The following is a 14,852-nucleotide window of genomic DNA, read 5'->3' on the forward strand; positions in this document are numbered from 1 at the left end:
GCTGTTAGAGGTTACTTGTCTTTGCCAGCCCTACCGTGCTTGGAAACGACTCGGGAAGCTACCGGGAAGCTGGAATACCAAGAAGGCAGCTTATAAATACAAAACACCCCGAGCCTAAGGCTGTCCCTCTGGAGAGAAGACTCTTCAGGGGTAGAAATCAAGAGCCCAGAACATGCTTTCCTCCTTCTAAACAGCACTCTGAACAGGTATTTATAGACTTTAATCTGCTGTACACCTCTTAACTTGCTGTGTATTCAGTTGTTGCGAGTTCAAGATACCATTAGGGAACCATATTACAGAACACTATCTTAACCGTGTGTGCTCTTCTGTCTGGTTTTATGGTGTGGAAAGAAGTTTTCTAGAACTTGTTGGGGAAGTAGAAAGTACTTAACTACTTAGTTTTAAATCTGAGTTTTATGTGTCTCTCCTGAATGGTTCAGTTATTTACCGATGTTCCCAAAGTTTCTGGAAAGCCCAGATAAATAGCTGGGGAAGTAAGGTAAATAGCTGCAGGGTCTGAGGAAATGCAGTGTGACTGTGGAGGTCTGAACAATTGAATATATTGTCTTGTATTTAAAAAACATAAAAATCATGTGATTGTGTAGTCAAAACAACAACAGAAAAACAAACAAAACCCCCAAACTTTACCTGATTTTGTTGAGATTCCACACTGCTTGTCTTCATTGGGACTCTCCAGCTTTAGTGACGGGCTCTAATTTAGTGGTACTGCAGTAATACTCAGGAGAACTCCTGGTTGCTGCATTAGCTGCTGCCCAAACCCAATTTAACTTTCTGAGCATCAGCTCTACGGCAACACAGCAAAAGGCACAAGGAGCAGGCAGAGGATGACCTTGCTGGGGTGGTGATTATGAATTAAAACTGTTTTTCCCATGCCTTGGCTCTGTGCCCTACTCTTTATATCTTCCCAGTTTAAGTCAACTACCTGCATCATGTCTGATCAACGTACAAGATGTTGATAAAAAGAAGTAGACTTTAAATTTATTAAAACTAACGAGCATCTATAGTGTCAGGATCAGCTTTAGCAACGGGGAAATGCGGGCAAAAGCTTGTATCTGCATTTAAAAGCAACTGTTGTGGGTACACTTCCTCGAGTTTACTATCAAGATACTGCTGTTGTTACAGCTGTCATACGGCAAACTAGTAAAAACCCCAACAGAACAGCTTTTACACATAGGTTGTGAAATTACAGTTTGCGTAAGCAAAGGCTCTCTCTCTGAGGTTACCTTCTGCCACTGGTTTTGCTGCTCGTAATTTTTGACAAACACTCCAAGCTGAGGGACACAAAGAACTGGACGTAGGGGATGGAGTTCTGCAAAACAGAAGATTTAGTAAAAAAAAGAAACCAAACCAAAAAGCAACAGAGGTTTCCCTCATCTCTCTGCCAATATGGGTTTGGATTTGTAATTCATCAGCGTCTGCCAGATTGTGCTAAAACATGCATGGAGATCTGTAGCCAGAAAAAAAACACATTAAAGAAACATTGCAACTTGCTGAAAAGTACAGATTAGTCTGTGACTAAAAATTTAACTTGAGGAGGGGCTTCACAAAAATGTCTTAATTTAGAATGAGAAAAGAAGAAGAAAGAAGGTTCTCTAAAGTCTGTTTCAGGGCTGGCAATGCTAGCTGTGATGGGAGAGAATACTTCATTATTAAATAATGGAGACTTTTTTTGTGCAATGTGAGGAATACGTGGTCTTTCTGATACTTTAAGTACCTGATTTTGTTGAGATTCCACACTGCTTGTCTTCATTGGGACTCTCCAGCTTTAGTGACGGGCTCTAATTTAGTGGTACTGCAGTAATACTCAGGAGAACTCCTGGTTGCTGCATTAGCTGCTGCCCAAACCCAATTTAACTTTCTGAGCATCAGCTCAAAAGGCACAAGGAGCAGGCAGAGGCTGACCTTGCTGGGGTGGTGATTATGAATTAAAACTGTTTTTCTACGGCAACACAGCAAAAGGCACAAGGAGCAGGCAGAGGATGACCTTGCTGGGGTGGTGATTATGAATTAAAACTGTTTTTCCCATGCCTTGGCTCCGTGCCCTACTCTTTATATCTTCCCAGTTTAAGTCAACTACCTGCATCATGTCTGATCAACGTACAAGATGTTGATAAAAATACGTAGACTTTAAATTTATTAAAACCAACGAGCATCTATAGTGTCAGGATCAGCTTTAGCAACGGGGAAATGCGGGCAAAAGCTTGTATCTGCATTTAAAAGCAACTGTTGTGGGTACACTTCCTCGAGTTTACTATCAAGATACTGCTGTTGTTACAGCTGTCATACGGCAAACTAGTAAAAACCCCAACAGAACAGCTTTTACACATAGGTTGTGAAATTACAGTTTGCGTAAGCAAAGGCTCTCTCTCTGAGGTTACCTTCTGCCACTGGTTTTGCTGCTCGTAATTTTTGACAAACACTCCAAGCTGAGGGACACAAAGAACTGGACGTAGGGGATGGAGTTCTGCAAAACAGAAGATTTAGTAAAAAAAAGAAACCAAACCAAAAAGCAACAGAGGTTTCCCTCATCTCTCTGCCAATATGGGTTTGGATTTGTAATTCATCAGCGTCTGCCAGATTGTGCTAAAACATGCATGGAGATCTGTAGCCAGAAAAAAAACACATTAAAGAAACATTGCAACTTGCTGAAAAGTACAGATTAGTCTGTGACTAAAAATTTAACTTGAGGAGGGGCTTCACAAAAATGTCTTAATTTAGAATGAGAAAAGAAGAAGAAAGAAGGTTCTCTAAAGTCTGTTTCAGGGCTGGCAATGCTAGCTGTGATGGGAGAGAATACTTCATTATTAAATAATGGAGACTTTTTTTGTGCAATGTGAGGAATACGTGGTCTTTCTGATACTTTAAGTTAGCTTTTATGCTGAGTCTCTAGCCCATGCTGGTGAGCCATTGCTGGATTGACCGGAGACCTATAATTACAGCAGCAATCTGATTTTTCTGGCTTGTCATGGGTAAATCTCCCAACACAAAGAATCAAGCCCAGCTAGTTCAGTGACACAGCCTAAAAAAATGTTCCCCAGGCATACGGCGTCACCGCCATCGGTGCTGGGAATTTCCTCCAGCTAAACACTTGCTTACAGGTAAAAGTACTCAATAGCTGAAAAGTCACCTATCTGAATATCAGAATGTCTGCGCAGCTGTGTGTCTAGCCCAGGATAACTGGAATTCAGGGTGATATAGGCTGCTGATAAAGCTGGAGTTAAGTTGTAAACCCATTTCCTAGAACTGGCGTATTGGCCATTCAAGAGCTGGGGGTTCCTGCTCGCACATCACAACAAAGCAGAGAGCACACAGCAAGGCTGGGGCCGTGCTGGCTCCCCTCCAGGGCTGCAGACAGGGAAGAACTGCGTTTCCATAGGGAAAGCAGAGCGACAAGGAAGCAGCGGAGAATTCCCCTTGCTCTGGCACCAAGGCCATTTCCTCCAACATTGCTTTTCTTGCTGCGTCACGGTGACAAGCCAGAGCTGCTTCTTGTGCTGCTTGGGGTTGAGGATGGAACAGACTTTGTGAGCTAACAGTGTCTCCTCACCTCCCTTGGCTTCTCCTGCGACGTGTCTGCCTGTGGATAGACAAAACCAGGCGGCATCATTGGGTGGTGCCTCCCTTGCCTGCTAGGCAGCATGCAGAACCACCACTCGAGGCACAAAGCTCTGTCTGAGGCCCACCAGAGAGAAGAGATTCACCCCCCTGCTCCTGCTGCCTCCACAACTGAATAGTGTTATCTGTCTCTTAGGCCTTGCCCATGCTGCCACCATAATATCTGAGTGCCTCCCAGACTAATAGACTGCCATAGCGAGGTCCCTACTTGACCTCATGGAGTCTTCTGCTCTCCTCCCTGCTCAGGTGTCGGGGAGCACCACCCGGGGTAGGTTGTTGTTGTGTTTTTTCTGCCCAGAGGGAGGCATGTAGGGGGGAAGACTGCACCCATCTATAATGCCATGGTGGTTTTGGTGAACAGGCTTTGGCTGGATGGTGGACCTCTGCTGGTTGCTTGCTTCTTTGCAGGACTTCACCTTTGGTACGCAGCTTTGAACAGGCTACCTGTGTCATTCTCACCTCTAGCAGGGATCTACTCCAGCCTCAGGATGCAGTGGAAATCACGAACTTGCTCTTTGTTCCTTTTAAGGGGTTAAAACCAGGTCTGGTGATGGGTGTCCTCACATTGTCTAAAATGAAGGCTATGGTTTTCTTCTCTTCTAGAGTCTCCCAGGGCTCTCTTTATTTCCTCGGGCTCCGTCATGTCGTGCTTCACGCATCTGTGGCACTCCAACACGCCAGACTCTCCCACCAGCCCAGTCCCTGCCTCTCCCAGTGAAATCCCCATCCCCATCAGCCCCATTGTCGTCACCTCCCCGGGAGATGGCAAGAGGAAGCCAAGGTCCCCAACTGACAAGCCAGGTTCTCCGAACCCGACGTCTCCGAAGCCAACCTCCCCCGTTGAGTGCTCCATTTGCTTCAACACCTATGACAACACCTTCAAGACGCCCAAGCTGCTCCAGTGCTCCCATGTTTTCTGCCTGGAGTGCGTGGCCCGCCTGAGCAAGGGGCTGCCCCCAAACCACCCAGAGGACCAGCTCCCCTGCCCCTTCTGCAGGCAGCTGACCAGTATCCCTCAGGAAGGCGTCCCAGCACTCCAGACCAGCAAGGAGCTCCTTGCCACGCTGCCTCCTGAACTCCAGCAGGAGAAGGTGCTCTGGATGGAAGGGACCAAGCTCTGCTGCCGCCAGTCATCTGATGACCCTGAGAATCCAGACTCGTGTATCTCCATCGACGTTGCCATGAGCAAGCCAGAGAGTCCGGAGGCCCCCCCGACGGGGTTAGCTGGGAGGCTGTCCCGCTGCGACATGTGCGACGACTGGAAACGCATAGTCCTCCTCTCGGCCTTGATCATCATCCTCTTCTGCATCATCCTGTGGCCGGTCCAGTGCGCCCTGAAGACGGGGAACCTCCGCTGCTTCACAAGGACTGTTGCAATGAGCAGGCCGGAGTACCTGCCCCCTAAACACACCACCACAGCAGCTCCTGTGACACAACTCCCTTTCCAGTAGCAGCAGCAAGGTCAGCCCCTTGCTCCCATCTAGTGAGGCTGCTGGATCCCTCCCCACAGCACATGGGGGAGGCAGGAGCAGGACCTGCTGCCCTGATGACATTCCTCGGTTTGCTGGCAGACCCCCTGGTCCACTCCCCACACTCCTCCTGTTGCCTACAACTTCTGACACCCATATCCACCTCCAGGAGCTCTGCTGAAGTTGCTGAAGTTGAAGTCTGCCAAGCTGTCTCCAGCCCAGGAGTGCTCCAAGGAGCTGCCTCAGGATCCTGCTGCCAAACTCTCCATGGAAACCAAGAGCTCTGAAAGCAGCAGACAGGGTTTTTAGGACTGCTTGGGCCAGACACCAGATGACAGTGGGTACAGTTCCTCTAACTCCCCTTAGGGAATAAAGGGCTGTTTTTGCAAACTGAAGGATCTACATGATTATTCCTAAGAGGAGCTGGGATTGGGAGGGTAAAAACATGTCAAAGTCGTATAAAGAGATGAAAATTACCCTTGTTCCACAAGTTTGAAACCTTTAGTCAATGCTGGAGGTGTAAATGCTGCCTCCTGCTGACCAAGCCCGGATCTGTCACTGCTGCCCACCTTCTGAGCGGTGTTACCACCCTGACCAGCTTTTGGACAGAACAGAGGAGCCATTCTACTCGTTTTTTTACCTAAGATGATGCTTAAAAATCACTCATCCCTTACCTGGAAAGTGATTCTGAACACAGGGGGTGAGTTCTGTCAGACACGCTGGCACACACAGCGACGTAACTCTGCCTTTAAGTGACCTCATCAGGGACCTCCATTCATACTTGTCACAGGCAAACCGTTGCCAAAATGATAAAAGTTCCAGCTTTTGACATCTTTACCCTCCTAATCTTCAAATGTGTCAGTATTAAGACACAGGCCAGTTGCTTACACTCTATTTTTATTTAACGCAGTGATCTTCTGACAGTGATTAAACAGAAGTCTTCATGCTGAAGGCGGCTTACAATTAAATGTTTTCTATTCAAACACGTGGATGTAAGACAGTATTGTATGCAAGCACCATACGTGTATGTATTAAATTATGTTTTATACAAACGCAAGGTGTCAATTTGTAGCAATTACTGCCCGTTTCCCTTCTCACTTGGGGTTGGAGGGGTTCACTTCCAGCTGCGTTCCCAGACAGCAGTAGCTGCTCAATAGGCAGCACGTCTGTCCTCTGGCCCGTGGAAAGCTGTCCCAGTGCTGGACAATCCCGCACACCTGGATGGCTTTATGCCATAAATTCATACTTACGGTGTTGTCCCAGGTGCCACTTCCCTCTGTCTTTACCTGATTTCACCCAAAAAACCAGAAGCTGCAAAGATTGCTCATCTCGTGCTTTCTAAAGCTGTCCCAGTGCTGGACAATCCCGCACACCTGGATGGCTTTATGCCATAAATTCATACTTACGGTGTTGTCCCAGGTGTCACTTCTCTCTGTCTTTACCTGATTTCACCTGAAAAACTAGAAGCTGCAAAGATTGCTCATCTCGTGCTTTCTCCCGCCTGGCTGAAAGACACTTCCAGCCTCCCTCTCCCAGAAAATCTAATTGGAAATAAAAAAAAGGCTGAAGCAATGGCAGAAGTATCTCAAGTCTGTTGCTATGCAAAGCTTCTGTGGAAAGCTGCTGCCAGCGTGCTGTATCTGCAACACCTTTGTGGTTGAGCTGGAGGCTGGTATTATCTGTGCCAGCCACGCGTCTGCAGAAACGACTCCAGGCACCGTGACAAACTCCTGTGACAAACTCTGCCAAACTCCTTGGGCTAATTCCAGTTTCTCACTTGTATCATCCTGCCCCGTTCCCCCCCGAAAGGGTGTCTTCACAGCACCAATTCCAGTGCATTCTTGGAAAAAAGTGACTCACCAAGACTTAAGGCAGAGAAGGCACTTCCATTGTGCCCAAGGTGTGTTTGGGGCAATTCCAGTGCATTCTTGGAAAAAAGTGACTCACCAAGACTTAAGGCAGAGAAGGCACTTCCATTGTGCCCAAGGTGTGTTTGGGGCTGAGCCCAGCACGCAGGCACTAGTAGAGATGAAGTGCTTTGTCATTGTCATTTGTTATCATTCAAGTCCCACTGATGAGACCTGAGGGCAGGGGAGAGGGAAATAACATCTTCAGCCTCATTTAAAAAAAAATAGAAATCTATTGTTATGGTGGCAAAGGGGCCACAGAGATGTTCTTACAGTTCCAGCTGTTCCTAGTAGTCTGTCACGGCATCCTTAGGGGGACTGTCCCTCCACACTTCCCCTTCTCATCACATACTTGGAAACAAAGGTTGAAGATTTAGCTCAGAGGCAGCCGAACCTCTCACTTACACATAGTCACAGGGAAGTTTCAAATCAAACGACAACAGAGCCCTGACCAGCAGCATTTCCCCATGGGCGACATTCAGGATGCCCCACTGTCCACGCTGTCAGTCCCTTCCCCAAAATCAAACTACTTAAAAAGAAAGGAGGAAAAAAATAAAAAGCCGTGAGAATATTCAACATTTATTAAAAGTGCAATAAAAATAAACAGTTCTCCTGTCCCTGTGACAAGGGACCAGAAAGACCAGCCAGGAAATACAGCCAAGGTATGTCATTGTGCTTTTGTTCAACCCCTTCTGCTCAACACTTGCAGCTGGCAACTCCAGGCACTAATAACCCAACCACACAGCAAGTCCATGCAGTCCCAGAGACCCAGGAGGACCTCAGCTTCAGCCCCACACAAGCTCTGGAGGTTCAGACACTGTCCCTCAGACCCAGGAGGACCTCAGCTTCAGCCCCACACAAGCTCTGGAGGTTCAGGCACTGTCCCTCAGACCCAGGAGGACCTCAGCTTCAGTTCCACACAAGCTCTGGAGGTTCAGGCACTGTTCCTCAGACCCAGGAGGACCTCAGCTTCAGCTCCACACAAGCTCTGGAGGTTCAGGCACTGTTCCTCAGACCCAGGAGGACCTCAGCTTCAGCTCCACACAAGTTCTGGAGGTTCAGGCACTGTTCCCCAGACCCAGGAGGACCTCAGCATCAGCCCCACACAAACTCTGGAGGTTCAGGCACTGTCCCTCAGACCCAGGAGGACCTCAGCTTCAGTTCCACACAAGCTCTGGAGGTTCAGGCACTGGTTCTCAGACCCAAGGCTCCCCACAGAGCGCGCTTTCAGAGACTGATGAATCCTGCAGGACAGGGTTCTTTGGCAGGACTATTGTCAGGCCTTAGGGCTGGAACAGCAGGAAGCACTGGCAGTCACAAGTTGAGACTCATCGACAGAGCTGGAACGCTCCACATGGTGACACACTCATCTTCATGGCACTGGTCAAGTCACAAACGCTCCTACAACACCCTTAACTCAGCAGACACAATGCTTGCCTTGTGGTATAGTTGCAGGGGGGGGATTAAATAAAGAGGTGATGCAGCAAGGTAAGGGCAGAGCTGCATCAAGCTTGGAGGGGTCCAGCTCAAAGAGTTCAGCTGGGATTATCATCCTCAGCTGTCACTTGGTTGGGGTGGCTGAAAGCACAGCGTGCAGTCAAAGCGCCCATGAGCTAGGTGGGACCTCACACAGATCATCATCCAGACCAGAGATGGAGATGCTCCCCCCCGTTGTCTCAATTCTGCTGCCAATCTCTCAGACACACACACACACACACCTGGGGCTGCTCGGTGTGCTCCGGGGGGGCTGCACAGAAACCCTGACCCGGTACAGCCAAAAAGGAAGCATGAGAAGAACAACCAGCAGAGCAGCAAACACCCAGGGGTCCAGGCAGCTCTCTCTGCTTCTCACCCTCACGGGCAGCAAAGTTACTCCAGGATTTAGTCTAAAAACGCTCCTAGCTTTAGAAATGATGGACCTAATGAAAACATTAAAAGTGGACTAACATTTTACTGACGCCCGGAGCGGGCAACCCTGGGAAAGCTCCTAAGCGAATAGTCATTTCCGTTCCTTTTAACAATTTGAGTGTAAAAAATAAGAATCTTAAATAAAATAAAAAACACAAAACCCCAAACTGAGCCCTGACGCCCTAAATGAATGTCCAGAGGCACTTCCACATAAATATCAACCTACTGATACAGGGGAGAAGAGCCTTCTCCCGAATAAGTTAGGTCAAGGCGTGTTCTGAGGCGCAGACTCTGCTTCTTACTTCCTCGCTGAATCCAAGGTGCTTGGGGAAGGCAAGACGGGCAAAAACATAATTGTCCGCAGTTGCAGAACTTGGAAAGGGTGGACGTAAACACTGTAAATCCTGCATTCCAAAAGAAAGAGGAAGAAAGGTGGTTTATAACCGGGAGGAAAGTGCATCGATAAGGTTACAGCGCCCAGACGCTCCCAAACCAGTCTCTCCCACTAGTTTGCATAGTCTGGTTCTGTCAGCCTGACACAAGAGTCCAAAGAGCAGATCTCCCCCATCACTGATATCGCTGGAAATGTGTTTCCCTGGCGAGTCACCCCATTTCCCCCTCCCCGTTCTCCCATCAGCAGCTGCCTGCAGCCACATCTTTAAGCTCCGTCAAATTTAATCAAAGCGTAGCTGCCTTCCCTGCAGCGGGGAGAGCCAGGGAGATCTGAAGAGGAGCCGGGTCAAACGCAACGTAAACAGGCTGTGGTGACACTGGGTTAATCAAGGGAAACATTCCTACCTGTACAGCCTCCATACAGCTCACCTCCGGCTCCTTTATCGCCCCGTATTACTCATCCCTGAAACCTTTGGGCTTTTGATGTTAAGGTTCTCGTAGACGGAAGCTGAGTCATCATCAACCCTGTCAAGAAACAAAGCCTTGTTATTAACAGCCTCCCTCTGCTCTGGATCTTTTCCCAGAGGCAGGCGGCCAGTGGGAAGCGGGTAATGGCCCAGCCAAGCTCCCTTTTTCCCCTCCCCAGCCTTGTGGATAGGAATTCTCAACCCCTGTTTTCTCTCCCTCTGGCTGGGCCACCCCTCCCAGGTTCAAACACAGCTTGGGATGGAGCCTTGAACCTTCCTCCACGTCAGCCTTTCACGGATGCAATGTTTCTGCAGGATCAGTGGATACAACTCCTGGTGTTTCCTACTCTTACTTTCTCTACGTACCCAATTCCCCTGGATTTTCCAAAACCTAATGGAAGGAGGGGGCTGATCCAAAGACCAGACCCAAGTACCTCCAGAGCAGGTTTGACACCCAAAGCTGAACTCACAGGAGCTCTCTGGAGCCACGTAGAGCTCCCCTTGCTCAGCTCAGTCCCATTCAATCCTCACCACCCTCATTTATTCAGAGCTGCACTTTCAAAGTTGGGCATTTTAAACAGGACACAAATGTTTCTAGAGTCCAGTGGGGAAGATCCCAACATCTGACATCTCCTTTTGCTCCCCTCTTCTCTTCAGCTGCATTTTTTCCTCTGTAGGAGCCCAGCAACAGCATTTCTGCCTCCACTTTACACCCACTCCTCTGCTCCTGCCCAGCCAGCTTTTCCTTCAAAACCCCTCCTGAAACTCGAGGTGCCCAGAAGCTCTCATATTGTCTAACTGACATATGTCCCTACCAACTCGCCTTCACCCTATAACCCCCTCTCCATCACCCACGGGTAATCCCATTACTTGCAGCAAGAGGGGAAAAAAACATAATTTGGGGTATTTTGTCTCTGCTTATGTAAGAAACTCCTGCTCCTTGGCACATGCTCCCTCTCCACATGGATGCAAATCCTCCTCCCTCTGCTCCCTTCTCGTCTTCCTTCAGAGTTTGCTGAAAAAATCCCTCAGTGGCAACAGCACGGTTTCACTCTGGAGATGATTCTCTGGAGACATTCTCCAGAGCCAAGGATATGGGGCATTAATCACTAAGGACTGGGATCTCTTTCCTCCTCTCCTTTCCAAAAGGAGAATAGGATCCCACCACACACCACTGCTGGTGGTGTGCTGGGATCACCTGCTTATTTTCAGCCGTTCTCATATGATAACCAGCAGCTGGTCAGGCCAGCAAAGGACAAACCCTGGGGCTTTGCTCAAGCTGTTCTCCCTCCTGCAGCAGAAGTCCTTAGCCCTGGCAGAGAGACATCCAGCTTACACAGACTGGGTCCGTGGTGAAGGGGGCTGCCCTTTGGCTCTGCCTTTTTCCATAGGGGAGTAGCCGATGTTCAAGTAGTCTCGCTCTTTCCTTTTATTCCTCTGAAAGAGAAAGCAAAGACAATCAAAATCCCACCCAAAGCAGGAGAAAAGCCTTACAAGATCCCAAATCCCAGCAGGGGAGCAGTGGGTGTGGGTTGATTTCCACGCGTTCAGGGCAGTATTTGAGTTCCAGGGAGAAGGTGTCGGTGATGGGGGGGAAACGGGGTTTGGGGTGGGTCAAGTTCTGCTCTTGCTTTTCTGGTCGAGATGAAGGGGACTCGCCTGTTCTTCTTCCAACCTCTTCTGCTCAGCCTCGATGTACTGCTGGACAGCCATGTAAACGAACTTGTACTGGGCCTCGGTCTGCACCATCCCCGACCGCTGCCGGCGTACCATCTGGATAGTCTTGGGGATGTCGATATCGCAGTCCAGACCTGCTCAGGAGGGAGAAGGTGAGGTTTAGGGAGTGGGAATTAGGTTGAAAAGTTATTTTCTTAAGACAGCTTTGAAAGCTTTCAGTACCTCCCCGCACACAGAATATCGTGAAAGGATTTGGTGCATCTCTGCCCCGGAGATTTTTATTTTAATTTTATTTTTCATCCCTGCCAGAGCTCCTTGGATTGAGAATGGCTGAGGCAGGGCTGAGCAAGGGAAGGGGAGTTAGGTCAGTTCCACGACAACTTCCTACAGATCCAGACTTACCACCCCTGGCTTGGAGCAAGGGAAGGGGAGTTAGGTCTGTTCCACAACTTCCTACAGATCCAGACTTACCACCCTTGCAGTTTAGGAAATAGACACAACCATTGCTGAAGAGGCTCCACCTGCCTTAAGGTTCCTGGACCTTGTGGTCCAGGTGGTATCCTCTGAGATACCACAGAGATCCACAATGGCTCTAGAATGTCAGGTAAGGGTGACAGCCCTTCCACACAGAAGAGTTTGGGGCACTTATCTCTAAAAGAGCTACTGGAGTTACACCCTTACTGAACCTATTTCCCCCCACCCTCAATAAAAGAGGGCTGTCCAGGAGACCTTGAAGTCCTGGCCCCATTGATGCCAAGGAGAAGACTCTCCTGAGTCTCACATTACTGTCCATGTGCACGTCCTTCTGGAGAGAGTTCACATTTCATTACGATAGAGGTTCATTTCTTGGCCCACAGAGAAAGGGGGGGGAGTGGGGACAGTACAAAACCCCCCTTGTTTTGTGTTCAGGCTCAGCCCATCCCCACTGTTTCCCAAACCCACTCCTTGGAGATCAGGTACCCTCTGCTTGCACAAGAGCAGGGTTACCCCACAACTGGTCAGAGCAAGGTGAAAGCCACGAGACAGACGGGGAGAACATACCTTGCCTGTGAATAATATCCACCAGAATATCTATCACTATGATGGTGCCTGTGCGTCCTATTCCAGCACTGGAGAGAGAAAAGAAATAAATAATAATAAAAAAATCATTGCAGGAAGAAACATTCCCCCCGAGATAGTCAGCTCAGCTCCTACTCTCATCTCATCCAACCCGGGCAGATTTGGCATGGTTCCTATAAAATAATCCCAACAGCCAAATGCTCACCCGTAGGAGATCAGAGTCTAGACAGCTGCACCAGAGCCACCAACTCCAGATCAGGTCTGTTCCTCCCTGTGCTACCACCAGTGAGGCTCTGGAGGAGAGCTGTATCTCCCCATCTGAACACTTGTATCCCCATTGCCCACCATCAGCTCACGTGATGACCCAGCTCCAAGCATAACAAAAAAAAAACAAAAAGAAGAGACACATTTTTATTACCCATCCCTGCTGGTTCCTACCTGCAGTGCACTATGATGGGCCCCGTGCCTGGAATGCTTCGCTGTGCCCGATTCACTTGGTCCAGAAAGCTCAGCACCCCTCCTGGTTCATTGGGCACCCCGTGGTCTGGCCAGCTAAAATACTGATAGTGCTTCACCAGTCTCGGGCGCTCATCCTGCAGGGAGCAGAGACCCACCACCCTGTCAGAAACCCCCCTCCTTCCAGGAGGCTTCTCCTTCCTTTCCTTTTATCCTTTTATCAAAGCTGGGGGAAAGTGGCCCAGAACTCAAGCAGCGGGACCATTAAGATTAAAAAAAAACCACCCCACGAACAGAGAAGCCACAGCTCCTCCAGCACCAGCCCGTTCTCAGGACAGAGAGGAGCAGAGGACTCACCCGGTCGGTCCGCAAGATCTCCAGCTCCCGAAGGTAGTAGCCCTGGGCCTCGCGCTCGCTCACGTTCCTCACGGAGATGCACCCGTATTCCTTGGTGCAACCCTTGTCTGGCCAGTAGCGGAAGCACTTGTTCTGCAGCAAGAGAATTTGGCAGCAATCAGAGAGCTGCTCGTTAGTCCAGGCTGGGGAGCTGGATCTGCTCTTGCTTTTCTGGTCGAGATGAAGGGGACTCGCCTGTTCTTCTTCCAACCTCTTCTGCTCAGCCTCGATGTACTGCTGGACAGCCATGTAAACGAACTTGTACTGGGCCTCGGTCTGCACCATCCCCGACCGCTGCCGGCGTACCATCTGGATAGTCTTGGGGATGTCGATATCGCAGTCCAGACCTGCTCAGGAGGGAGAAGGTGAGGTTTAGGGAGTGGGAATCAGGTTGAAAAGTTATTTTCTTAACACAGCTTTGAAAGCTTTCAGCGCCTCCCTGCACACAGAATATCGTGAAAGGATTTGGTGCATCTCTGCCTCGGAGATTTTAATTTTAATTTTATTTTTTGTCCCTGCCTGAGCTCCTTGGATTGAGAATGGCTGAGGCAGGGCTGACTGGCTTGGAGCAAGGGAAGGGGAGTTAGGTCTGTTCCACAACTTCCTACAGATCCAGACTTACCACCCTTGCAGTTTAGGAAATAGACACAACCATTGCTGAAGAGGCTCCACCTGCCTTAAGGTTCCTGGACCTTGTGGTCCAGGTGGTATCCTCTGAGATACCACAGAGATCCACAATGGCTCTAGAATGTCAGGTAAGGGTGACAGCCCTTCCACACAGAAGAGTTTGGGGCACTTATCTCTAAAAGAGCTACTGGAGTTACACCCTTACTGAACCTATTTCCCCCCACCCTCAATAAAAGAGGGCTGTCCAGGAGACCTTGAAGTCCTGGCCCCATTGATGCCAAGGAGAAGACTCTCCTGAGTCTCACATTACTGTCCATGTGCACGTCCTTCTGGAGAGAGTTCACATTTCATTACGATAGAGGTTCATTTCTTGGCCCACAGAGAAAGGGGGGGGAGTGGGGACAGTACAAAACCCCCCTTGTTTTGTGTTCAGGCTCAGCCCATCCCCACTGTTTCCCAAACCCACTCCTTGGAGATCAGGTACCCTCTGCTTGCACAAGAGCAGGGTTACCCCACAACTGGTCAGAGCAAGGTGAAAGCCACGAGACAGACGGGGAGAACATACCTTGCCTGTGAATAATATCCACCAGAATATCTATCACTATGATGGTGCCTGTGCGTCCTATTCCAGCACTGGAGAGAGAAAAGAAATAAATAATAATAAAAAAATCATTGCAGGAAGAAACATTCCCCCCGAGATAGTCAGCTCAGCTCCTACTCTCATCTCATCCAACCCGGGCAGATTTGGCATGGTTCCTATAAAATAATCCCAACAGCCAAATGCTCACCCGTAGGAGATCAGAGTCTAGACAGCTGCACCAGAGCCACCAACTCCAGATCAGGTCTGTTCCTCCCTG

At 49.1% G+C, this 14,852-nt stretch overlaps 2 protein-coding genes across 2 annotated transcripts in view; one reads left to right on the forward strand and one right to left on the reverse strand.

Moving 5' to 3' along the window:
• Positions 1–6,124, forward strand: RNF223 (ring finger protein 223). Its single transcript, XM_014941370.1, has 2 exons — positions 1–206; positions 4,240–6,124. The coding sequence occupies exon 2, from the start codon at positions 4,278–4,280 to the stop codon at positions 5,085–5,087; it is 810 nt and encodes a 269-aa protein (XP_014796856.1). The 5' UTR covers positions 1–206; positions 4,240–4,277; the 3' UTR covers positions 5,088–6,124.
• A 1,451-nt stretch (positions 6,125–7,575) lies between these two features.
• The window catches only part of LOC106887783 (tyrosine-protein phosphatase non-receptor type 11-like), a 53,208-nt gene continuing 45,931 nt past the window's right edge, over positions 7,576–14,852 (reverse strand). The window contains exons 12-16 of the mRNA XM_014941512.1: positions 14,561–14,628; positions 13,564–13,715; positions 11,117–11,217; positions 9,719–9,838; positions 7,576–9,324 (exon numbers count right to left, since the gene is read on the reverse strand). Of these exons, the coding sequence (XP_014796998.1) occupies positions 9,754–9,838; positions 11,117–11,217; positions 13,564–13,715; positions 14,561–14,628 (406 nt within the window). The 3' untranslated portion in view covers positions 7,576–9,324; positions 9,719–9,753. The remainder of the gene's footprint in view (positions 9,325–9,718; positions 9,839–11,116; positions 11,218–13,563; positions 13,716–14,560; positions 14,629–14,852) is intronic.

Source organism: Calidris pugnax, unplaced genomic scaffold, assembly GCF_001431845.1.
Source record: "Calidris pugnax isolate Ruff unplaced genomic scaffold, ASM143184v1 scaffold82, whole genome shotgun sequence".
Lineage (NCBI taxonomy): Eukaryota > Metazoa > Chordata > Aves > Charadriiformes > Scolopacidae > Calidris > Calidris pugnax.

What these genes read in the sequence shown, in the direction of transcription:
- RNF223 (XM_014941370.1), top strand. Translation starts at nt 4,278, where the DNA reads ATGTCGTGCTTCACGCATCTGTGGCACTCCAACACGCCAGACTCTCCC.